The 23,909-nt window shown below is 51.3% G+C and overlaps 2 protein-coding genes across 2 annotated transcripts; one reads left to right on the plus strand and one right to left on the minus strand.

The window, feature by feature from the left end:
• Positions 1 to 1,088: 1,088 nt before the first annotated feature.
• ANAPC2 (anaphase promoting complex subunit 2) lies at positions 1,089 to 17,051 on the minus strand. Its single transcript, XM_014600102.3, has 13 exons — positions 16,949 to 17,051; positions 15,514 to 16,136; positions 11,983 to 12,115; positions 10,140 to 10,314; positions 9,830 to 9,949; positions 9,129 to 9,246; positions 8,864 to 9,045; positions 8,508 to 8,649; positions 7,437 to 7,512; positions 6,240 to 6,443; positions 4,044 to 4,173; positions 3,017 to 3,252; positions 1,089 to 1,629 (listed from the first exon to the last, which is right to left on the minus strand). The coding sequence occupies exons 1-13, from the start codon at positions 17,033 to 17,035 to the stop codon at positions 1,417 to 1,419; spliced, it is 2,439 nt and encodes an 812-aa protein (XP_014455588.2). The 5' UTR covers positions 17,036 to 17,051; the 3' UTR covers positions 1,089 to 1,416.
• A 20-nt stretch (positions 17,052 to 17,071) lies between these two features.
• Positions 17,072 to 21,246, plus strand: SSNA1 (SS nuclear autoantigen 1). The gene is made up of 3 exons (XM_014600117.2): positions 17,072 to 17,178; positions 17,276 to 17,475; positions 21,032 to 21,246. Exons 1-3 carry the CDS (start codon positions 17,127 to 17,129, stop codon positions 21,131 to 21,133), a joined length of 354 nt encoding a protein of 117 aa, XP_014455603.1. The 5' UTR covers positions 17,072 to 17,126; the 3' UTR covers positions 21,134 to 21,246.
• Positions 21,247 to 23,909: the final 2,663 nt, after the last annotated feature.

Consider the following 23,909-nt stretch of genomic DNA (forward strand, 5'->3'; position numbering starts at 1 on the left):
ACTTATTTATTTTAAGGAAAATTTGTCATGTTCCAAGTCAAATCAGCCAAATCAATGCCAAATCCGTGAGTCATTCAAGAACCATTAGTGACCATACTACTGGTAAACATTTTCTACCCACACCTGGGGCTTCAGATGCTTCCAAATCCTTTGGCATGTGTCTTATGTGCAGACCCAAGCCTGGAGGCTTGGGGTTCAGACACCCCCGAGTTTCGCTTGCCCTCAGCTGTATGGCCGCAGAAGCAAACTAGGAAGGAGTCTCGCATTTCCATAAAGTGGACATAAAGCCAAGACCTTCCCACTGGAAGTGAAAGTGGGAGGCTAACTATCCCTTACTTCAGGTACTACCCCCTGCCAAGGAAGTGGCTTTCCCCTGTAACTAGGAAAATCGCCTTAGTGGTCATGGTATTTCCCCTGCCAGATGCACCTGTCCCAATTTTTGTTCTTGAATGAGGGGCATGAGGACATGCCTGGCTCAGGTGCAGCCCAGTGGACAACCCCTTCAAAGACTGCCATCTTACAGGCTTGCACACACCTGCAGTGGGATCCATGCACACTGTGCAGGATTCCAAGCAGCTATTTTAACGGCTTGAGGTTTGCTTCTCCCCCTAAAGGATCAGCACTGCTAGGCCTGCAGAGACTAGTCTGGCTTATTATTGCCTGGCCCTTGAGCCTGGCCTTGAGGTTCAACAGCTGGTGGAGACTGAAAAGGCCATATCCCTCTGAATGGTCAGCTCCACATCTGAGAGAGGCCTGTACAGGGGTGAGCAGGGCCTATGGCTTTTCCTGTACTTTTGCCAAGGTGAGCATAGCATAAAGAATCCTCTACCTCTGGCCATCTGCAAAAGACTGTTTTGTCCATGCTGCAGGGACCTGACTAGTACTTGCAGCCAGGAGCCTCCTCCCTGAACACAGCTCCAGCATCTCTGCTTGTTAGTACAGGCTGTGTGGAGGTCCTGGAAGGGCACCTTGCCCTGCCTGTAGACACTGGAATCTAGGCCCTTGCTGATATTTCAAACTAGGAAGAGCTGATCCCAGAGTGCTCTGCTGAGGACAGTAGATGGAAAAGAAAGGAAATCAATTCAGCCTGAGAAACAAGGCTGTTTTTATTGACCAGCAAAATGCACATGGACATGCAAGACCCAAAACTTTACCAGGACCAGCCCTCTGCTTGCTGCAGCACCACCATGCTCTCCAGGGTGCTCTGTTCTACAGCTCAGAGAGCTATGGGGCTATCTCCATGCGGGAATGGGAAGACAATGGAGAGAAGATGCACTCCAGAACCATGATTTCCTAGTGATGAGATGGGGACTATGTTTATCAGGGCTGGCAGATGCCACCTGAAGGAAGTATGACTGAAGATCTGAATGCAGGCAGGAAGGAAGCAGTGCCAAGGGATCAGGGAGTGCTCCTTCTTTAGCTGCAGTTCTTGGGCAGGCGATAGACACCCCCAGAATAGATTAGCTGCTGGTCCCGGACTTTCTTTTGGAGGAAGCCCTGCAGTTCCTGGATGTCAATCTCTGTCACCACTGGGCCCGTCATCACAAACATCTTCAGCATGCTGTGAATCCGCTCCAAAGACAGGCTCTCCAGGTTAGTCAGCATTGCTTGGATATATGTCCAGAACAGCTGCAGGGGGACACACAAAGGCATGGTTAAATTCCAGCCCCTCCCCTGACCCCTAGCAGCCACATTCTTACAAAAAACAAAGGGAAACTTTGGGAGTACCAAAGACTGACATAGAACCCCAAGGGGCTCTGTCAGTGTCAGCTGAGGTGTACACACCCAGCCTCTGCACACTAGATGCCTAACAGGACCACTGGGCATTGGGGACAGGCTGGAGGGCAGGCTCTGCCATGTAGTGCATTAACAACTCCCTATGGCTAAGCTCCTTCACACTGCACTGCAGTGCTACATGCTTTACCAGTCCCCATCTGCCCTTGGCTGGTTGTGTTACTAACTCAGTGATTAGAAGAGAATAGCCACATTCAGAGAAGGCATTTACCAAAAAAAGGCAGTTTCAGTCAACCCTGAATAACCTGTAAATTCATAGCATCATAGTGCTTAGGGCTGGAAGGGACCTAAACAGATCATCAGGTCCGACCTCCTGCCCTGGCAGGAATGGGTGCTGGGGTCATATCACCCCAGCCAAATATCTGTCCAGCCTCCTCTTGAAGACCCCCAGGGTAGGAGAGAGTACCATCTCACTTGGAAGCCCATTCCAGAGCCTGGCAGCCCTAACTGTAAAGTAATGTCCCCTGATGTCCAGCCTGAACCTTCTAACAATTTGTGGCCATTATTCCTAGTAACCCCGGGTGGTGTCTGGGGGAACGGAGCCTCCCCCAATTCCTTCTGGTCCCCCTGGTGAGTTTGTAAATTCAGTTCAAATTCAGAAACCACCTTTAGCCAAACAAAAAGAACAACTAAAAAATGCTCAAACTGTTTGTGGGGATGAGCACAGCTCACAAGGACAACTCTGCAAGGCTGCAGGTGGGGCACTCTCCTGAGAGGAGGAAGGCAGTGGTTCTAGTCCAATGGTAGAAACATCAACCAGGGAGATGGAGATATTACCCTTTCAGAGGGTTTTACTGCCTGGATTCAGGTATTCTTCCAGGACAGGGGAGATTTCAGATTAAGGCCCTCCGTGGAATCAGCCACAGCCAAGATGGGAACTCAGCTCTTCCATATCCTAGACAAGGGTCTGTCCTGCTGGGCTCCTGGGTGAAGAGGGGGAGTGTCGCAACTGCTTGCCTCATGAATGGCACCTCAGGCCCCTGGCAAAGCCCTCCGTGTCTACTGAAAATACCCCCAAATCAAGCTATTTATTTTGTCCAACTCCAAATGACTTTTTTCAATGTCCCTTCTACAATTCAGAGCAGGTTCAAAAAAAACAAAAAACATAAACCAACCCTAAAACTAAAGGTTGCTTCCTCGTCTACCTGCCAAGCCAGAACTGTTGTTTTTTTGCCCAACTCTCCTTGCTGTTCCATAGGCACCCAAAGCACATGGCAAGTACCTGCAGCTCTTCCTCTTTCTGGTCAGCCTGAGAAGCCATGGCAGAGTCACCCTCTTCGTCACTGTCTATCAGAACGACCTTCTCTGCCTGATCCTTCTGCTCCTCCTCGATCACTGTGAATGTACCCTGTGGTTCCTCGCGGAGAACGCCCTGCTGCAGCCACAGTGTCATCTTACGCCTGAGCGACATCACAGGCACTTTGAGCACTTCACTCAGCTCTGTCAGTGTCCATGTACCTGTAGGATCCCACATAAAAAAAACCCACCCGGGGAGGCACAGTCAGGTCTTGGTGTAGCAGCTGGACCCTCAGCACAACCCATGTCCAGACCAGTCCAGCCAGTAATGATACAGCCTGTGTGCTGGCTCTTCTTACTGAACCTCCACACTAATAGCTCAGGGATAATCGGGTTCATACCCATGCTTCACCTTATCCAGTGTCCTACCTCTAAGACCAGCTTCTGTTGGAGGAAAGACAAGACTCCCCCATGCTGGGAGTGAACCTGCAAGTGAGGGGTAGCTTTGGGACTTGGGTACAAAGGTTCTAGCCCTTCTCTTCTAGCCCATCTAATGAACCCTGAATGTTCCTCTTATACAAGCAGCCAGACCCTTCCTGAGCCTGCTTAGCTACTGGCTTCTAGGTCATTATTTACTGATGAGCTCCTTGAGCTATTGGGTGAGGCAAGAAAAGGATTTTTCTTTTGCCCCTGCCAACTCAGCAGTTGCAATGAATCACCTCCTGTATCATGTGCCAGTAAGTGCCAAGCATCCAAGCATCTGCCGCTTCAGAATGGGCTACTCTGAGGAACTACTGTAGGATCATTTTGATCTCAAGATAGACCTGAATGGGAGCTAGTGGTGGGAACAAGCAGGGAAGGGGGAAAAAGGTTGGGACTGAAGGAGAGACAGGCTTCCCAGGGCTATTGAATGGCTGTATACCAGAAATGGTGGAGGCAGCTAGTCATGCCAAGAACAAGGAAAAGCCAGCAGGCAAGAGCAACATCCAGCTGGGCTGCATGGTCCCACTCACTCTTGGTCTGGAAGTGCAGGATGATGGCAGCATGCACAGGAGTGACAGAGAGGGAGAGTGTGCGGTCTGCCAGCTCCACATCCAAGTTCACCAGGCCCAGGTGATATTTCCAGTTCAGAGTCCTCATGGCCTGAAAAGAGAGAGGCAGGTGCTTACACCCCATATACAGGGCAGGGCCTTCACCTGACAGACCCCACCCCAAATGCCACCCCCACTCACAGCTGGAACAGTCACTCTTGATGGCCAGCACTGTACTCAACCCCCCCAGTACACACCATTTTCCCCAGACACAAGCCATCACCCAGGCCCCAGGCACTGCCCCACCCATAGGTGCTAACTTTTATTCTTTTTTTTTTGCTAGTAGGTGCTTGCAGATGTAAAAAACAAAACAAAACAAAACAAAAAAATGGCACATTACTTTTAAGTCAGCTGTTCCCATGCTGAGCTCCATGCATGCCTGGAAGAGCCAGCATGCTACTTCTGGCTCTGCAGCATCTGTAAAGATCGGGCACTTTAGTGGGGCTTTTTTGGCACTTATCTAATAGCTGATTGAATCAGTTTTAGCCAACAGCACCAAAAAGCCCCACTGAAGTGCCCAGTCTTTACAGATGCTGTAGAGCTGGGCTGAAGTCACATGCTGCTTCCTCTGGTAAAGTATTTTTTGGTGTTTTTTTTAAACATCTGCAAGTGTGGCTCCATGGGTGCTGAGCCCCAAAGCATCCATGGAGTTGGCACCTATGTCCCCATCTGACACAGCCTAACCCCAGCTGCAGGGCTACTGTCCCACCATCATAACAGGTTGCCCAGAACCACCCTCCTCCTATGCAGTAAGGCCAATCTAGGAAGGAAGCTTTGTAGGCAAATGGGGGTAGAGGGTGATGGGGAAAAGTGAAAAGACTCCTTTTTCCCTAGGAGCAATGTTCAGTCTGGAGCAGGGTTACCACAGGAGAGAAGCAGCCTCTAAATGCAGAGGTAGGATCAGGTGTCGCCCACAAAAGATAAGAGCCCTCTGCTCACTGGGTCAGCAGGTTAAATGATTAAATGGAAGCTTCTGGTATTCCCTCCCTACCCAATGTCATGGAGGTGAAAAGATTAACTGGTGTCCCACACTTTGTGCCCATATCTATGAATAGATGTCTTCCAGGGGAAAAGGTGGGACACAGACATGGGCTGCTTGGCCTGCAAGAGTCCTGGAAACCCTCAGGATTGGGAAAGGACATGGTAATCCCCGGTCCCAGACAGATGAGGAGACTTGGACAGCAGGGCAGAGGGCACTGATTTTAAGAGATGCCAGGTTTATAATTTGCTGAGGATCCTAGGTTAAGGTTAACATTTGGGAACCACCTGTGCTTGCCAGCAGAGACTTTGTACTAGTTTGCCCTTGATTACTTTGGTTGGTCTGCTGAAGCGTCTGAGTGTGAGGACTTTCAAACTGGTTCTACTGGCCTGGCTTGCACCTGCACATTTATTGACATAAGCTACCTGGCTGCAAGCCAGGGTGAAACCAATATGGAAGCATCCAGAACTGCCTCAGGTTAACCAAACATGTATCAAATCACCCCTCTGGCTAAACAGGCCTCAGCCAGGTGTCCTGCAAATTAGCTCACTATCTCACTAACATCTACCCCTCTCTCCCACACAGAGTAGACCAGGCCAGGAAATCCATGCTGCCTGCCCCACTCTGACATGAACCTCTCACTGGTGAGGGGAAAAGCCTTCTGGAGCTTCATCCTCCAGGCATGGTTTAGCCAAAAGGCAGGGACAGAGGTGTCCTCTGCCACTGAAGCATGCTGCAAAGGAGCACAACCAGGCAAAAATGAGGAGCAAAGTCTAAGAGTCAATGAGAGGATGTAAATTGGAAGGGATGAAGGGGTATGACTGCAACCAGACAAGAAGCTAGAGTACCTTGGGAGGGCTGAGATCATGGGTCTGGCAGCAACAGGAAGTCTCTCTCCTGCTGTCCAGGCGCCAATTCTCCCTCTTGCTCCCTGACTACAAGCCCTTGCTAGAGCACAGCAAATGGGGCTCTCCCAAGGCAGGAGTTGTGGGGAGGGAGTGGGGCAGGGGGAGCGCGGCAGGGGGAGCCCCCATGTTTCACTGCTTTTCACTTCCTCTGCTGGCTACAGTTGATTCTATGCCAATTCCAAGGAGGCCCCTACCCCCACCCTTACGAGATGGACACCAGAGATACCTCACCTTCAGTTTCTCATACTTCTTGGAGTAGGCATCCATAGCTTCCTTAACCTGGTCTGGGAGCTCCAGCTTCTCCTCTTTCAGTGGGGGCCAAAACTCGCTGGACAGGATAACAGCAACAAGACTGAAAGGGGGTTTCTCCTCCTCTGGGAGCTTCTCCTCCTCATCACGGATGTTGGTATTAATGCGTCGTGAGTCAGCCATATCCTAGCAAGAGAGGCAGGATATGGCATCCAGTGTGAAGTGCCTGCTCTTCTCCCAGGCAAGCCCCTAGAGCAGGACCAATACCAACCCCCTGCAGGGCTGGAGAGCTCCCAGGGCACATCCCAAAGGAGAACAGGCTCAAGCTGCAGAAGGGGTCATGACAACAGTTTGCAGGGGAAGATGAGGCTACAACCTCTAGTCATCACCAAGCACCCAAAAGGAGAGCCAGAGTGATGTTGAGAAAGGATCTGAGAACACCAGCAACAAAAGAGAAGCTGAGATGGCTCTGTGCCTAGAGACATGCAAAAGGAGACTGGGTTTCATCTAGCAGAGGGGGTCAGAAATCAGGAGAATCTCTTGTGCTGGGACCCAGGTGTGGCACTGATCAGCCTGAGGAAAGGCCCCTACATGGCTTCTCCTGCCCTAGGTAGAAGGCAGGACAGGAAAGGCCTACAGGCCCAACCTGTACACCCATGCATCAGACCATCAGACTGCTGAGCAGGGAGAAGGGGGTGGCTCTGGCTGAAATGTCAAGCAATTAGGGGACCAGAAGTGCTCGGGAAACAGCTGATCAGGAAGACTGGAAACAGGCAAGGCAATCCACTCCTAGAGGGCCCTGGATCCAACCTGGTAGTGTCTATCACCTGCCCTAAATACGCCGAGGCAGAGCCCAAAGCACTGTTGCTCATGGTCTTCATAGAGACTTCTGGGGATGCAGCTCCTGCTCCAGAAGGAGCTTAGCCCAGTGGCAGGCAGAGCTGGCCAGATAGCTGTGAGGACAACAGCTCCAGAGCCAAGGCAGCCCTACCTCAGATCAAATGGCCAACCCACAGGATTCAGAACAGGGAAGGATTTTGAGCATGGTTACGGTAGCTTTTGACTACCCTCACAAGGCCCCTTTCCCACAGCCCTGCAGGGTCTTCTGTCCCCTCCCACCAAAGCTCCAATCTCTCTGGCACACCCAAACCACTGGGGCTGGAAAAACCAAGAGCCTACCTTTAACATGACCTCACAATAGTGCATCTGGGCTTCTCCAAATCGCAGCTTCAGCAGCTCCACATTGCGAATTTCCCTAATGCCAAGAGACAGAGAATAGGATACAAATCCTGGCAAGGGGTAGCCCTTCCATCCTAGCAGAGCAAAGTAGGGATGGCAGCAGCCCTGGAGGCGCACTTACTTGAGCATGCTGCCCTGCAGTCTACACTCCCCAAGGGAAGCTACAGGATCCCAGGGAGAAGGGATCCAGATGCATCTCCTGCACTCTCCTGGCCAGGCAGTGCTGGAGCCGTGTAAGCCATTTGCACCACTTCCAGGTGGGATAGCAGTTTGCCCAACTACTCCATCCACTCCCCCTGCTAAGCCAAGAGTAGCCCCCAGTGTCCTTGCCAACCACTCATGCCAAACTACCCAGAAAGGGGGCAGGTTTAATTAGCCCCATGTCAGATATGGAAAACCATCATCTGGCTTGTGGTCAGCAAGTAAGTTAGAAACAGAGATGGGTCTCATGACTCCCCAATCCTGAACCCTAGTTCCTGTCACAGGCTGTTCTCCCACACGAAGCAACCTGGAGGGTGTCAGTACCACCAGAACAGGCATGACTGAGCCCAGGGGGTACCTGGGGAACTGCAAAGCTACTTGGCTAGTAGAGGCCTACTTTCTTCCACTGTTTCTTCACTTAGTCGGCAGACAGCAGTGTGTCACTGCCTCAGAGCCCCACAGCACAAGCCAGGTCTGCAAGATTCCTAATTCAGCTCTGTGGCTCAAATTACCCCAAATCCCTTTGAATTACCCAAGCCCAAAGAACTAGGTCCCCTGCCTTTGATGGCCCCTGCTACCTTCCTGGCCCATGCCAAATGAAGCCAGGAGCTATTTGACTTCATTCTCCCCAGAGAGTGCCCAAGTCCATAGCAATGGGCCAAAGGGGTTGGCATGTGGATCTCAGGCTGTGAGCACAGAGATGCAGAGGAAACAAAGCAAGGCAAACCCTTTCTAGGACTGTCTGGGCCCAAGGCAAAGCCTTGCCAAGGGACTTCCTCTACACAGCCTCAGGGCTTGGGCTGGCCTCACCTTTCCGCGCTGTAGTTGAATTGGTGCAGCAGCCGGTCAGCAAGCAATGTGCGATATTCATTGATGAACAGGTCTTTGCTGCCATAGATGCTCACCAGCAGGCTGATAATGTCTGAGGAGCGGCGTTTGGAGCTCGACTTCCCTAACAAGACATGTCAGACCACACTGTGAGGGAGATGCCCAATTGTCTCATCCCTGGCAATTGGGAGATGCCCAACTGTCTCATCTCAAGCTCTGGCTCATTTAGGGCTGGGGACTACCAGCACTCACAGAGCATCCCAAAGGGGAAATAACAGGTAGTGGGACATTTGTGGAAGGATGCTTGCAGCTAGGGCCTCCTGATCCTCATGTCTAACCTGGGTCTGCATCAACTGGATCAGGCACCCAATCTTCTGGCTCTGAGATGTCATCATCACTCTCCTGGCCATTTTCCAGCGTCACTGGGTCAGCTTTGGAGAGCTCGTTTGCTAAGTCACCAGATCCTTCAGCATCACCTGTGAGACCTGCCACAATCTGTCGTACTGTGTCCTCCCTGGTCCTGTCCGAAAGCAGAAAATAAATTGTGAGCAGGATGGATGGGAGAGGAAGTAAACATGGCAGAGCCACCTCAGAGCTCCTTACCTCAGGTACTTCCTGATAGGCTCACAAGCCACCTCCAGAATAACCATGGAAGGGTCCAGCTCCCTCAATGCCTTGATGGCCGAGATGTAGAGAGTAATGATGTCTGAGGTGTTGACCCCTGGAGCAAAAGGGGAAGGGCAGGTAGAATCTCAGAGAAGAGGACAAATACTTGGATGTAAAAAGGGCCCAAAGGGAGTCTCCCAGGGCTTGTCCACACTGCGGAGGTGGAGTGTATCAGCCAGACTGGACCTGAATATACCTTGCCCATCCATACGCAGGCACATTTCACACGTGAAAAATACATTGGTGAGGCTGCTTGGGGATCTCTCTCCATTACCTGAAGCAAGAGAGACCTGTGGGCTCAAGCCACGCAGCACTTTGGAGAGGTCCTCACTCAGACAAGCACAGTTGGGCTGGAGCTGGGCCACCCTTCTAGCTCCAATTCCTTACCACAGTGCAGAGTATATGTAAGAAGCAGAGATGCTTGGGCTCAATGTTTGGGACAAGAAACACCCGCAACACAGCACTGAGCACCAGGAAGAACATAGCATGGCAGGGACCTGACAGCATGCTGCCCCACTCTCACATTGTCATGCTCCTCTGCACAGTGCCAGAGCTGCTCTGCAGAAGATACCTACTCACTTGTACAAAGCCCCGTCACAGTCCCTTCATAGAGACTCATATGAGGTGGAAATACCTACCTGGGTGAAGAAGTCGCATTTCCAGAGCACTTTTCAGGGAACTGAGCAGTTGCTGCCTCTGATTAGTCCTTTCCAAGCAGAACTTGAGATCCTCCACAGCTGGCTTTGACTCTGGAAAATCTACAGGCAAATAAGCAATCAGAAAGGTGCCAGACTGCATAAAGAAGAGGAGTGGAAGACATGGCATCATGGACAGCACCTTGTGCATTCCAGGGAGGGGTAAGTGGGGCCTGCACAACCAAGGAGAAGGCATGGGCTGGTAAACAAGGGGAGAGCAAGCTAGCATGGTATGGGCAGAGATCACCATTACCTCGTATAATGCTGAAGAGCTCTTCAATACGCATGCTGGCATAGATACGGTAGAAGAACCTCTGGACATGGCACCGCCAGCGCTTCAGGGTACTGCTGGCCTCCAGGTCAGGGTGGGCAACAGGGTTGTCCTGGAGGAACACTCTGCTGAGCCAGCCAATCACCTTCTCAATCCACTACAAGAGACAGAAAATAAAGAGGATAAGAATGTAATTAATGCCAATCATCGTGGTTTTAGGGAAAACATCTCCCATCCAACACATTATATTTCATTTTTTTTGGTAAGATTACAGGCTTGGTTGATACTATACCTAGGCAGATACCTTTAAATAAAGTGCATGTTACATGTCGTACGAACCGAGTCACCAACAGATAGCACTGAGTTATTGTCATTTGGGAATCACCATTGAAAAAAGGTGCTTCTAGTGAGGTTCAAAAAGGCTGGTACCTCGACCTGGTGCTATAAAACATTTTCATCAGTTACTTGTAAGCAAATAATAATAACATATCACTGCTGATAATATTTGCAGATTATGCAAAGATTGGAGGGGTGGTAATGAGAAGGCCACAGCAGTCATGCAGAGCCAGGCCCATTCAAACAACATGCTTTTTAATACAAGAAAATTCAAGATCATTCATCTAGGAATAAGGAATGCAGGTCCTGCCAACAGAACAGGGAGTCTGTGTTCTGGAAAGCAGTGACTCGGAAAAGGATTTAGAGCTGACAATAGATAAACAACTCCACATGTGTTCCCCATAAGCTGCTGGCAAAAATGGCTAGCATGATCCTTGCAGCCAGGGAAGCCATGAGGTGATTTCGCTTCTGTGTATGGCACCGGTGAGACAGACACTGGACTAAAGCAGCATCCAGCCTGGGATAGGGCCAGCATTTGTAAAAAGATGCTGAAAAACTGGAAAAGGTACAAAAAAACGATGAAAGTTATTTGAGAGCTGGAGAAAATGCCTGTCAAGAGAGCCTTAAAAACTCAGTCTTTATATTGACAAAGCCAGCAGATTGCCATGTGACTCCGCAGGGCTGCTTCAGTACATTTCTTGAGGCGTTGGATAATGGATACTAAAGGGCTCCTTACTCTCATAGAGAAAAACATAACAGGACATGATGACTGAGAGTGGAACCTAAGCAATGAGGGTGAGCAACCATTGGAATAAACCACCAAAAGACATGGTAGATTCTCCATCCTTAGTTGCCTTCAAATCCAAGACTGCCAGCTCCTGGGAAGATATGCTTTATCCCAACATGTTCCTGGATTCTTTCCTTAGATTCAGTGACAAAAGAAGGGGCAGCTGGGATCACCCTGTATAACCTGGGCTGTCCCTGAATGAATTCTTAATTAATATGGGTGAAACCGAGTGAAATATTATTACTTCCTGTAATACACAGGGAATCAGGTTAGATCAGGGATCAGCAATGGTTTTTGGCAGAGTGCCAAAAATAGTTTCAACCTCAACTTGTAAGATGTTGGTGTGCCAGGAGTGGACGTCAGGGAACTGCAAGGGGCTCAATCTTTGTTGTGGTAGTACAGCCCTGGCTACTTCCCTACCATCCACCCCAAGATGTGCATGCCAAGCAAAATGCCTTCACAAGCCACACTGGCACATGTGCTGGGGGCTGCCTACCCCTGGGTTAGATAATCTAATGGTGCTTTCTGGCTTTAAACAGAAATGCAGAGCTTTCGCTATCTCTTCTACCAGCCACTGGGGATCCTGGATGATCAGACAAGGCCTTTTCCAAATAAGCTGATATGAAAATAAGCCTCTTTAACTTGCAACTGAAGTGGGCACATGTTGCCTTAGTGACAGTCCCTAGTCAGTGTGGGGCTTACCTCCTGGAACTCGTTCAGAAAAGAGCGCTCGTATTCACCCCTGCATCTCCGCTCCATCCTCTCCTCAATCATCTTGTGCAGGATAGTTGTCACAGCATCAGAACTCACCCTTTCCAACAGGTTCAGCCTGTGGCTGCAGATATAGAGAGGGGGCTTCGTTTACAGCACACAGAGAAAAGCACAAAGCAAATGCCTAATAATGGAGCCTGGGAAGAAGGGAAGATGATCCCCACCTAGAAGAGGGTAAAATTGTGTGTCTACTTCAGGGCAACCGTCATGGTGTACATTTCTAGCTGGATCACCTGGCTTCTAGTCTGTGAAGAGAATTGGTTTTTCTCAGTCAGCAGGATGGCTATTTGGGGAGGATTGTCATCCAATAGGAAGCAAAAATAAAAATGAGGCAACTGGACCCAAATTTATATCATCAATAATTAATCAGCTAGGACTAATTAAAGAGCATAAGCATTTTGCAAGATCTAGGCAGGAAAGAAACTCCTTTCCAAAAACTTACAAACACACTGCTTTTTCAAAGATTTTTCAAGCAGTGCAGAGGAAGTAAGGAGTCATAGCTTTAAACATTTCATTTATTTCTAACATATGATATTGTAAAGAGCTAAATGTTTAACAGTTCCAGGTACATTTTAATTTCGGCTATTTGTGTTACGTGTTCATAGCACATGCTACTATTGGGCCCCAGATTGCAGCTATGCAAGAAGGAAAAAAAACCTAGGAGTCAAACATCACCTGCAAAGCAAGTGCATAAACAGGTTTACTCTTTAGGAGTAATCTTCAGGACATACAAAATCATAAGCCATTGCTTCCAGTCCATGCTGATGGATTGGAGAACTGGAGAGATAGCTCTCACCCCTCAAGTAAAGAGAGGAGGGCTAGATTTTCAGCAAAGGGACTATCTGGAGCTTGTATAAAGTTGATATAAAAAATAAAAAGCCAGAGGTTTTAAACAGAATAGGAATCCCTGAACCTTTCCAGAGTTCAGGATCCACTTTTGCTTGCTGTTTTATATCCAGGGATCCTGGTTTTCCCCAATAAAAAAACCTGCAAATTGTCTGATAAAAAACCCGCAAAATTTCTTATTAAAACTCCATGATTAAAATGAAAGGGCACTAATAGAGAGAGAGAGAGAGAGAGCGAGAGAGAGGTATCAGTTGAACACAATACTTTCTTGATAATATTTATCATTTAAAGGAATTTGGAAGCCTACCTGTGCCTCAATCATTATAATTAAATAAGTTCTAAACACCTATAAATTTTGGTATTTGATTTTGGGTTATCATGGAAAATCAGAGCTCCCTCTGCCCCCTTAGCTCACAGAACACAGGTCCAGGTCCCTCACTCCCAAGCCACAGCCCCCCCAGCCCTGCTGGTGCTCCTCAATGCTCACCCACAGCCCGCTGGACCTTGCCAGTGCCCCTCACTCCTCCGCACAGCTCCCCCAGCCCTGCTGGTGTCCCTCACCCCCCACCCACAGCCCCCTGCCCCCCTAGCCATACCAGAGTGGGCCCCCAGCTGGCAGGGTTACAGGGCCAGGGGTCCAGGTCCGCAGCGCTCTGCCCCTTGCAGCAGCTCCACAGCCCCAGCTGCCACCCACAGGAGGTGGCAGCTGCTGCAGCGGAGTGAAGCGGAGCACACCCCCTCCCCTGCCAGCTGTGGGCTTGGGTGGGGCCAGCTACCCATCGCTGCGCTCACTCGTGCCCCCTGATCTGTGCATGGCGCAGGGATGGGCTGCCTGCTGCGGGCTTGGGCTCCCCACCCTACTGCCCCCCCCCAGGCTCTCCGCAGCCCAGCAGGTGTGACCCAGTGTGGCAAAAAAGAGCGGGGCTACACACGGAAGCTCACTGCTGCTGCAAGCTCTGGGCTGCCCTGGCAAGGCACCCCCTGCCTGCATGGCAGCAACGAGGGCAGTGGTGTAGGGTTGTACCCCTCTTTGCTGCCATGTGGGCAGGGGATGCCTTGCCAGGGCAGTGTGGAGCTCTCAGCAGCAACGAACTTCCCCACGAGGCCCTGCTCTGCCCTGCCCTGCCCTGCTGGATCACACCCACCAGGCTGTGGAGGTCCCAGGGGAGGGCAGCAGGGTGGGGAACCCAAGCCCACAGCAGGCAGCCCGCCCCTGCCCAAATCCCCTACCCTGAGCACAGATCTGGGGGGTATGGGAGCCTCCTGTCTTGCAAGGAGCGCGCACAGTGGTGGGGAGCTGGCCCCACCCCCTGAACGAAGTGCCCACAGGCCCTGTCCCGCTTCTCGCCAGGGCCCTGAAGCTGCGCGTTCTGACCCCAGGCCACACACCCCACACACCCTCCTGGCTGGGCAACAGCTTCAGCCCCAGCCTCACCCCCACCCAACTCCCCCCTTCCCTATGGGGGCTTCAATCCCCCTCCGCTCTTCCCTGCCCCTGCTGCTGCCAGACCTACCTGCAGAGCAGCTCTCCAGGCTGCCTGGTGGCCATGTGTGTATACATACACATGACACCCCCTGCCTGAGCACCCTCCTGCTGCTCCCCCCAGCCCCTTGCAGGCTGGAACTCTACCAGCCTGCAGAGAGCTCTTTGCAAAAGTGCAAAATCTGTGGGTTTCTCCATTAAAATGAAAAATCCATGTTTTCCTTGGGTAAAGGGGGAAACTGCATTTTTCTGTTTTTCCATGGGAAACGGAAAACCCGGATCCCTGGTTATATTCACACGAGCTCTCCAGTTGCTTGTAATATCCTCTAGCTAACACACTGCAGATAAGAACTGCTTTCTAATGGAAAAACAAGCAAATATTTTCTAAACTCCTGTTCAGGCCTTATGTAGTGCCTCTTACATATCATCCTTAAGGTCCCAACAGAAGCATTAACGAGGCCACACTACACACGCAGGGTATGTGTGCACTATTTAGTACCTTGAAATTTGGCCAACTTCTTCAAGATCTTTAGTAGGCAAACGTGGACCCTTCTGGATCCCAGTGTATGCGCAAGAGGTCACAAGGACCTTCAATGCATTTGGCTACAAGTATGGAGAAGTGGGGGGGTGCCCAGACCTTCTATTCCCCCTTTAGCCCATTGAGACAGTATCCAAAGGCCAGACAGTATGGACATTTGGTGCCTCGACAGCTGTAGTTATAGGTGCATCCAAGAATCAAATCCAGGTCTCTCATGTGGCAGACAAGGATTCAACCACTGAACCACAACAGCAGGTTCAAGATCTTTAGCATCTGGGGAAAAGAAAATATTTCGCCTAGAATCATTGTCCCCAAAGGGAATACAAGCCTAAAGGGAGGTGATAATCTCACAGCAGTTACCAGGACCACTCTCCTGTTTGTCAAAGATCTGCTGTAGCTCAGCCACAGGTTATGGGCTAGATGCAGAAATCACTGGGCAAGATTTTCTGGACAATGCCTTGCAAGAAGCAGACTAGGTTAGGATGGACCTTTCTGACTTTCATACCCATGACAGGCCTGTAGACAGTCTACTTTCTAAATGGTATATTGATTCTGTCCAACAAATCCCTTTCCTCCCTCCCTCCAGGATACATACAGGATCTCACTGAGCTGCTGAAATTGCTCCATGGCTGTGGGACACCAGCACTGGTCTTTCTTACTGTTGCAGCCTGCACACTGCTGGCTGTCTCCTCCTCCCTCTTCTGTATCACTCTCTTGATCATTTTCACTCATACTGCTCTCACACTCATTCATTCCATCTTCTCCTTTCTTCCACTGCTGCATATATATCCTGAAGGTGCGGCTGTAGAACTGCTGGATCATCTCCTGGAAGGTCTTTGTAGTGGAGAAGAAGAGGATGGCTTTAAACATGGTGTACACTTTCTCTCGTAGCATCTGGGAACCCGTTCCAAGGAGCAAGCCTGCTTTGGTCCATTTTTCCAGAAGATCTAGACTGTTTAGATAAGGGTCTAGGCGGCACTTGAGCAGACAAAAAGCATCCAGGAGGAGTAAGGAGCACTGGGGCTCCTCAGCTGTGTTTTCATACTGGCCAATGCAGTTCCAGAATTCAGGAGCTATATTTGTCTGAAGATCTGTCTGTAAAACTTGAATGAACCATTCCTCTATGACACAGTGCAAGTCATAGCTCCGCAGCACTTCCAAAGCGGCCTGCAAGTCGCTGTCCTTCAGCGGTTCCACTGGTCCAGACCTGGGTGCTGCCTAGAGAGAGACACCAAGGTAAACGAAAGCAGGGACTCCTGAAGGGTGACTGAGGCTGGAGAGACAACCGGACTCAGGGGGCAGTCTACAGATGGAGCCACTCACCAGCCGACCCTTTGCTCTTGTCCACAGTAGGGCATAGCAGGGACTGAAAGCTACCAACTAACTGGCATCCGGCATCCCTCCTGGGCAGAGGGGCGGAGGTCTCAGCCCCACTCCTAATGGGTCGCTGTTCACATCACAAGGGCGACTGCTGTTGTGGTATTAATGCCGACTGCATCCCCAGCTGACATGGGAGCCGTGACCCGAACGGGCCCCGCTCCATCCCCTCTGCGGGTCACGGGCCACTGCCAGGCTCTCTCCAGCCTGAGCCAGCACACGAGGATGTCCTGCGCCAGGGCCGTCAGGGCGAGGCCTTCCACGGCATCGCTGCACTTCGAGGGCGATTACAGAGCACAAGGAGTGGGGCACCCTCCTTACGTACCCGTGAGCAGGAGGCCGGAACGGCGGCCACGTCGGAGACGACCGCGCGCGCACCTGCTACGCGCCCCCCTCGCGCCCCCGCGGAAATCCCGTGACAAATGTCAACGCTGGGAGCTGTGACTTGCCGCAAGGGGCCTTTTCCTAAGACATCCCCAGGCCCCAAGAGACTGCGCCCCCCCGCCCCCTCGAGGCCTGCGGGCCCGCTCGCCCCTCTCTGGGAGCCGGGGCATCGCCCCACAGCCGCCCGGCGGGGCTCAAAACAAAACCCCCGAGACCAGGCGCGGGGAAGGAGCGGGGCTGCGCTCCGCCGCCCCCCGGCCCGCACTCACCAGCCCCAGCGCGGCGGGCGGCACGAGGCCGGCGCCCAGCGCGTGCCAGCCCGCCGAGAGCCCCGCGCCGGGGGCCGCCGCCGCCATGGGCCGAGCGGAGCGGGGCGGGACGGGGCGGGGCGGCGCGGGCGCAGGAGGCCGTTGGTGGCGCGGGGCCGGGGCCGGGGCCGGGGCGGCGATGGCGCAGCAGGGGGCGGCGCTGCAGAGCTACAACAACGAGCTGGTCAAGTGTGAGGGCCGGGTGCGGGGCTGGGGCTGGGGCCGGGGCGCGGCGCGGCGGTGGCGGGGGCCGCGGGCGCTGAGCGCCGTGCCCCCCGTGTGGCGCAGGCATCGAGGAGCTGTGCGCGCGGCGGGACGAGCTGGGCCGGCAGATCGCGCGCGAGGAGGAGGAGAAGGGCAAGCTGCAGAGCGACATCCGGCTGCTGACCGAGCGCCTGGCCCGCCTCAACGAGGGGCTGGCCCGCAAGATGGCCACGCGCAACGAGTTCGAGCGCACCATCGCCGAGACCGAGGCGGCCTACGGCAAGGTAGCGCCTCGGCCCCGCGGGGCGCGGGAAACCGCCCTGAGCCGGCTGCAAACACGCCTCCTCCTGCAGAAGCGGCACCTGGGGACTTTCCCTTTGCAGCCCGCCCCGCACGCCGGGGTCCCGGCCTGGGGAGAGGGCGCCGGGTCGGGACGGGCCACTGATGTTTACAAATGGGGCCTGGTACAAAAAAGGTTGAGAAGCACCGTGATATTCTGGGGGGGCTGCAGCATGTAGTTTTGGGGCCCCCCCATCCGTGGGAAAATCACAGCTGCGGTAGAAACTGGCTGAAATGAAATGGGCCGGGCTGCGAGGTGGGTGCGGGGGGCTGGGGCGGGAGTGGGGCTGGGCGGGGAAGGGGCTCCCTGCCTGCATGGAGCCCTTTCAGGGTGGCGCAGGCGGCAAGCGGGCACGGCCCCTTGGCCGCAGGGTAGGACAGGCCGGCCTGGAGAGCCGCTGCTCTAGAGTAGTGCGGGGCCAACCTTTCTTATGCCGCAGATTAGCCCCGTGCCCTCCCTGGGTGTCACTGATCCCCTTTCCCTGCCCTATCTGCAGCTCTGCCTTCTGCTCCCTGCCCTTTGCTCCCAGTGCCCAGTCTCTTCCTCTGCTTTCAGCCAGCTCTCTGCTTTGTGATCCCAGTCTGATCTGCTCCCTGCTCCATCTACTGCTGTGCTGCCTGACCCCTCCGCCGGCACAGGCCGCACAAAGGATGCCCATGCAACTTGCAGTACTCGTGCCGTAGGTTGGCCACCCCCGCTGTAGATAGCCATAATTCGGCACACTGTCAAGAAGAGCTGGCAGCAGCAAGTGTAGCTGTGCATCCCTTCTTTAGCCTTGTGCACCAAATGGCTCAGTCAGCTAAAGGGTACTTGGGCATCTTGTAATGGACAGGGCTTAGAGGAGGATCTTGTGAGCTCACCCTAGGGAGTGCTGTCTCACAACTGTGAATGTAGAGAGTCAATTCTTGAAGACCCACAGTTACCAGGAATTAATGGTTCTGTCTAGCCCAGGGTACAAGCATGGATCATGGTCAATAATAAGGGTTGTGAAGGAAATCAAAATAGTGGAGGAAGAAGAAACTTGAACTTGTCTTCACTGCTGTGGGATTTTGTGCTGGGGTCTGTCTTTCTCTCTATGTTTGCCTCGCCCCTCTCCCAGTGGCCTTCCAGGCACGACTCTTAGTAGCTTACCCATTCTTAATCTCTTATCTCCTCTGAGCCTTCCCCTCTTTAGATGAGGACTACTGATCATAGTGACCTTCACTGTGCTCAAGGCAGCATTATGGCTTCAGAGAGCATTTGCTGCTGATTGTCCTAGATCAGTGTTTCTCACTCTGTTGGTTGTGACCCAAAAGTTGGTCACAAGACTATATAAAAGGGTTGTGAACAAACTTTAAAAATTGATCAACAAACTTAAAAAATGGATTCTCTTTTAGAGGAGAAAAACGTGGAAAACCGAGGCTCTTCCCTTGCAGACTGGCAGAGTTCCAGCTTCCAAGGGGCTACTTAGGGGCCCCCATGCCCCACGTACTGGGGGCCTGGGGGTGGGGGGCAGTGGGTTGGGCCTGGCCATTGATGTTTACAAATGGGTCCTTGTCCAAAAAAGGTAGAGAACCACTGTCCTAGATCACAAGGGACAAAGAGCTTTGGGAGGAGTAAGCTCTGTGTTGTCCCCAGGGGAACCCTTAAGGCTGTTGCGTTGTCATGGCAGAAGCGCTGCCTTGCATTGTTTCTCCAGTGTTGCCATGTTTGAGTTATGGGAAGACTGGAAGGGTGTGAAAAGCTCATGGCACTTGCAGTTGTCACGGCACAATCATGTTGTGGCTTGTGTGTGAACTGTGCTTTAGTCCCTTAGTACTTAGTGTATGAGTGTAACGAATGGAGCTTGGAAAAACTATGTAGCAGGGCAAGGAGACATTTCCCTTTCCAGATATGTGGGTTGTGGGGCAAAGAGGATAGTGTCTGCAGAAAGTGGGTCAAGCAGGTACTGCTACTCTGGCAGGAAGGAGGGATAAGTAAACTGCAAAATCCCATGGGGGTCCAAGACCCATGCAGCTGCCAGATACAAGTTTATTTATGTAGAAATTAAAAAACAGGTCTCACTGGCAAGCCATGAAAGAGCATTCGTTATTGGCCATTAGGCCTGTGTGAAGTGGCCAGCATTCGCTTCGGATTTGGCCAATTCGGGGGACAGTGTTTCGATTTGGTGATTTGAATCACTGTCCCGAATTGATTTGCCCGAAATCGATTCAGAGATTTGGCTCCTGTCAAATCTCTGAATGGCCCAGGCCCATCCCCTGTCCGCTCTCCCAGCCCACCCCAGCTCCCGGCATTTTGAAAAAAAAGAAGCCCCGACTCAGCAGGTGCTGCCAGTTGGGGAAGCAATCCCCACTGCTCCCCACTGCCCCGTGGGGGGCTCTGCACGAAACCTCTGCCCCCCTTTGCCCCCCAGCTTCCCTGTGGCTGCTCTACTCGCTGTGGTTCTGGCCCTTTAAGAAGAAAAAAAAAAATGAGAAAAACCCCAGACTCACCTTCCTGCTGGCGGGGCAATCCCTGCTGCCCTATGCCACGTGGGGGGGCTCTTCCAAGGAGATTTGGAGAGCTTTGAATTGATTCAGACCTTTAATGTTAATTGGTCCCCTGATTCAATTCAGATTCAGTGATTGGGCCACTGAATCGGGCCAAATCTCCTCTGAATCAAATCACCACCCGAAGCTTTGCACAGCCCTATTGGCCACGGTGGGAACTGGCTGAATGTGTACTAGCCCAGTGCTGTGCCTAACAGATCTAATGCAAGCCTTAGCCATATGTTCCTGTGAAAGCTGAGTTGAGGTAGAGATGGTATTGCCCTTGTGTACAGCATCAGTGAGACAACTACTGAGTATTGCCTCCTCCGTACCAAGAAAAAAATGTCCACGTACAGGAAAGTCATCAGAAGAGAGTTACAAGAATGATCCAAGCTCTGGAAATCCTAGCTTGCAAAAGACTAAGGAACTTATAATAAAGAGAAAAGTGAGAGAGAACTTGAGACAAAATATCTGGCTAGGGAAAAGATTTAGCAGAGTGCCCTTCACTGGAGCAGACAAGGCGGAACATAATCCAAAAGCCTGGTACACTTTTTTTAGTAGTGAGAGTACTTAGCAGCTGACCATGGGATGTGACAGATTCTGTCACTTGGCATCCTTAAATCAAGGATTTGTGCATCTTTCTAAAAAACCTCCTGTTCATCCCCTTGTTGCTGGTTTAATGCAGGAGTCACAGGGGGAGGTTCTCCGGTAGGAAGCCACAATGGTCCCTCCCAGCCTTAACATCTGTGAATATTAATAAATGGCCATTGCAATCATTCCATTTGACTTCCTCCAAAACACAGGCAAAATAACCCTTCCCTAACAATTCCAGCATCAAACCACTAGCTTGCTCTTCCTAGAAGTTTTAAAGACTGCAGTGGTAGAAAATTCCTCTTGACTATAAAGGACTCAGTTGAATGGTTAATTTAAGAGCAGCCTGTGATGAGAGAGTTTGTGTAGGAGGTAAGTAACTTCTTTTTCTTTCCCCCTTAGATCCTGGAAAGTTCCCAGACACTGCTAAATGTCCTAAAGAAGGAAGCGGGGAATCTGAGCAGAGCCACAGAGCCAAAAGGCAGTGTTGTAAAAGAGAGCTGAGCACATGGACTCACACATTCCTAAAGTCTCTCTCTTCTTGGACTGAGAGGAGCTGCTATCATTTTGGTATATGTAGAGGAAACAATGTCCAGTAAAATCTTCATTTTGCACAAGTGTGTTTTCCTTTCAGAAGGGCCTTGGCACAAGGTGAAGAAAAGTAAAATTTGACCTTCACTTAGCAAAGGTCAGTAGCAAATGCCATTAGAGTTCAGCCAGAATGCCAAGCAGCAGCTGTGCACAGCCCAGCCTGAGGGAGAAAGGAAACTCAGCAATTTAGTGCTTTCCCCTTCTGAGAGAAAGATGCTTCATTTTGGCAAGAGCAGTTTGAAGCCTATATGCTTACCCAATGTAGAGAAGAGCTCATCTCCCAGGAGCCAGTGTAGTGCAGTAGCACTCATTAGGAAACAAGGTGCAGAAACCTGGTCCTTGTGCTGTTTGTAGTCAACTCTGCCAAGGGAGCAGTAGAGCAGATAGAAAGGACTTCTTTGTACAGGAGTGGTTTATCTCCATGGAAGTGCCTGCCTGGCTGGGTAGAGGCAGAAGAGAAAAAGTGTGGGAGGCACAAGTTGCTTGTGTGCATATGTGATGGAAGAGGGGCAGGGGACTAAGGAGAGGTACCAGCAGCAGAGCTGGGCTTTGGCATAGAGTACACGGAGCTTTTGCCCTTGACTACCACACACCCCTTTGCTGATAAGGAGTGAAGACTACTGCTAGGGAAGGCTAGTAGTCCATGCAAGCTGCATATTGAGACAAAATCTACTCTGAATTGACTCTGAATCTAATTGACTCTGAATTGTAGCCCTACCCTCCAATGTCTCTACTGCTTCCTCCAGCTTCGTGTCATCTGCAGACTTGCCAAGGGTGCACTCTATGCCATCTTCCAGGTCATTGATGAAGACATTGAACAAAACCAGCCCCAGGACCAACCCCTGCGGCACTCCACTTGATACTGGCTGTCAACCAGACATTGAGCCATTGATTACTACCCTCCAAGCCTGATGCTCCAGCCAGTTTTCTATCCCCCTTACAGTCCATTTATCCAACCTATGCTTCCTTAGCTTGCCTGTGAGGATGTTGGAAAAAGTACCAAAAAACCTTGCTAAAATCAAGATATATCACATCCACCCGTCTCCCCACATCCACAGAGCCAGTCACCTCATCGCAGAAGGTAATCAGGTTGGTCATGCCTGACTTTCCCCTGATGAATCCTGACTGTTCCTAATCACCATTTTCTCCAAGTGCTTAGGAATGGATTTCTTGAGGTTCTTCTCCATGATTTTTCCAGGGACTGAGATGAGGCTGACTGGTGTGTAGTTCCCTGGATTCTCCTTTTTCCCTTTCTTAAATATGGGCACTATGTTTGCCCCTTTCCAATCTGGGACCTCTCCTGATTGCCATGAGTTTTCAAAGATGATGGTCAGTGGCTCTGCAATCACATCAGCCCACTTCACCACTGAGGGAAGAGGTGAGCAGCCTTCAATGGTGAAAGAACAGGTAAGGGACTGTTTAGAAAATATGGACATGTATAAGTCCATGGGGCAGGATGGGATGTACCCGAGGGTGCTGGGTGGGCTGATGTGATTGCAGAGCCACTGGCCATCATCTTTGAAAACTTACGGCAATCAGGAGAGGTCCCAGATGACTGAAAAGGGGCAAACATAGTGCCCATATTTAAGAAAGGGAAAAAGGAGGATCCAGGGAACTACAGACCAGTAAGCCTCATCTCAGTCCCTGGCAATATCATGGAGGAGGTCCTCCTCAAGGAATCCATTCCTAAGCACTTGGAGGACAAAATGGTGATTAGGAACAGTCAGCATGGATTCACCAGGGGAAAGTCATGCCTGACCAACCTGACTGCCTTCTATAATGAAATGACTGGCTCTGCTGGGAGACCGGTGGATGTGATACCTTGATTTTAGTAAGGCTTTTGATGCAGTCTCCCACAATATTCTCAAAGGAAAGCTAAGGAAATATAGGTTGGATGAATGGACTGTAAGGCGGATAGAAAACTGGCTGGAACATCAGGCTCAGAGGGTAGTAATTAATGGCTCAATGTCTAGTTGGCAGCCGGTATCAAGTATACTGCCCCAGGAATCAGTCCTGGGGCCAGTTTTGTTCACTATCTTCATCTACAATTTGGAAGATGGCATAGAGTGCACCCTCAGCAAGTTTGCAGATGACATCAAGCTTGTAGGGGGAGTAGTAGATATGCTGGAGAGTGGGGCTAGGATTCAGAGAGACCTAGACACATTGGAGGATTGGGCCAAAAGGAAGCTCGTGAGGTTCAAAAAGAACAAGTGCAAAGCCTTGCACTTAGGACAGAGCAATCCCATACACAGGTACAGCCTGGGGGCTGACTGACTGGACAGCAGCTCTGCAGAAAAAGACCTGGGGGTTACAGTGGACAAGAAGCTTGAATATGAGCCATCAGTCTGCCCCTTTTTGCCAAGAAGGCTAACAGCATAATGAGCTGCATTGGTAGGTGTGTGGCCAGTAGGTCAAGGGAAGTAATTATTCCCCTCTATTCAGCACTGCTGAGGTCACATCTGGAGTACTGTGTTCAGTTTTGGGCTCCCCACTACAGAAAGGATGTAGACAAATTGGAGAGTCCAGTGGAGGGCAACAACAATGGTGAGGGGGCTGGGGGACATGACTTAGGAGAGGCTGAGGGAACTGGGCTTTTTTAGTGTAGAGAATAGGAGACTGAGAGGGAATTTAATAGCAGCCTTCAGCTACCTTAAGTGGGATTCCAAGGAGGATGGAGCTATACTGTTCT

The sequence above is a fragment of the Alligator mississippiensis genome, chromosome 12 (genome assembly GCF_030867095.1).
Source record: "Alligator mississippiensis isolate rAllMis1 chromosome 12, rAllMis1, whole genome shotgun sequence".
NCBI classification, from domain to species: domain Eukaryota; kingdom Metazoa; phylum Chordata; order Crocodylia; family Alligatoridae; genus Alligator; species Alligator mississippiensis.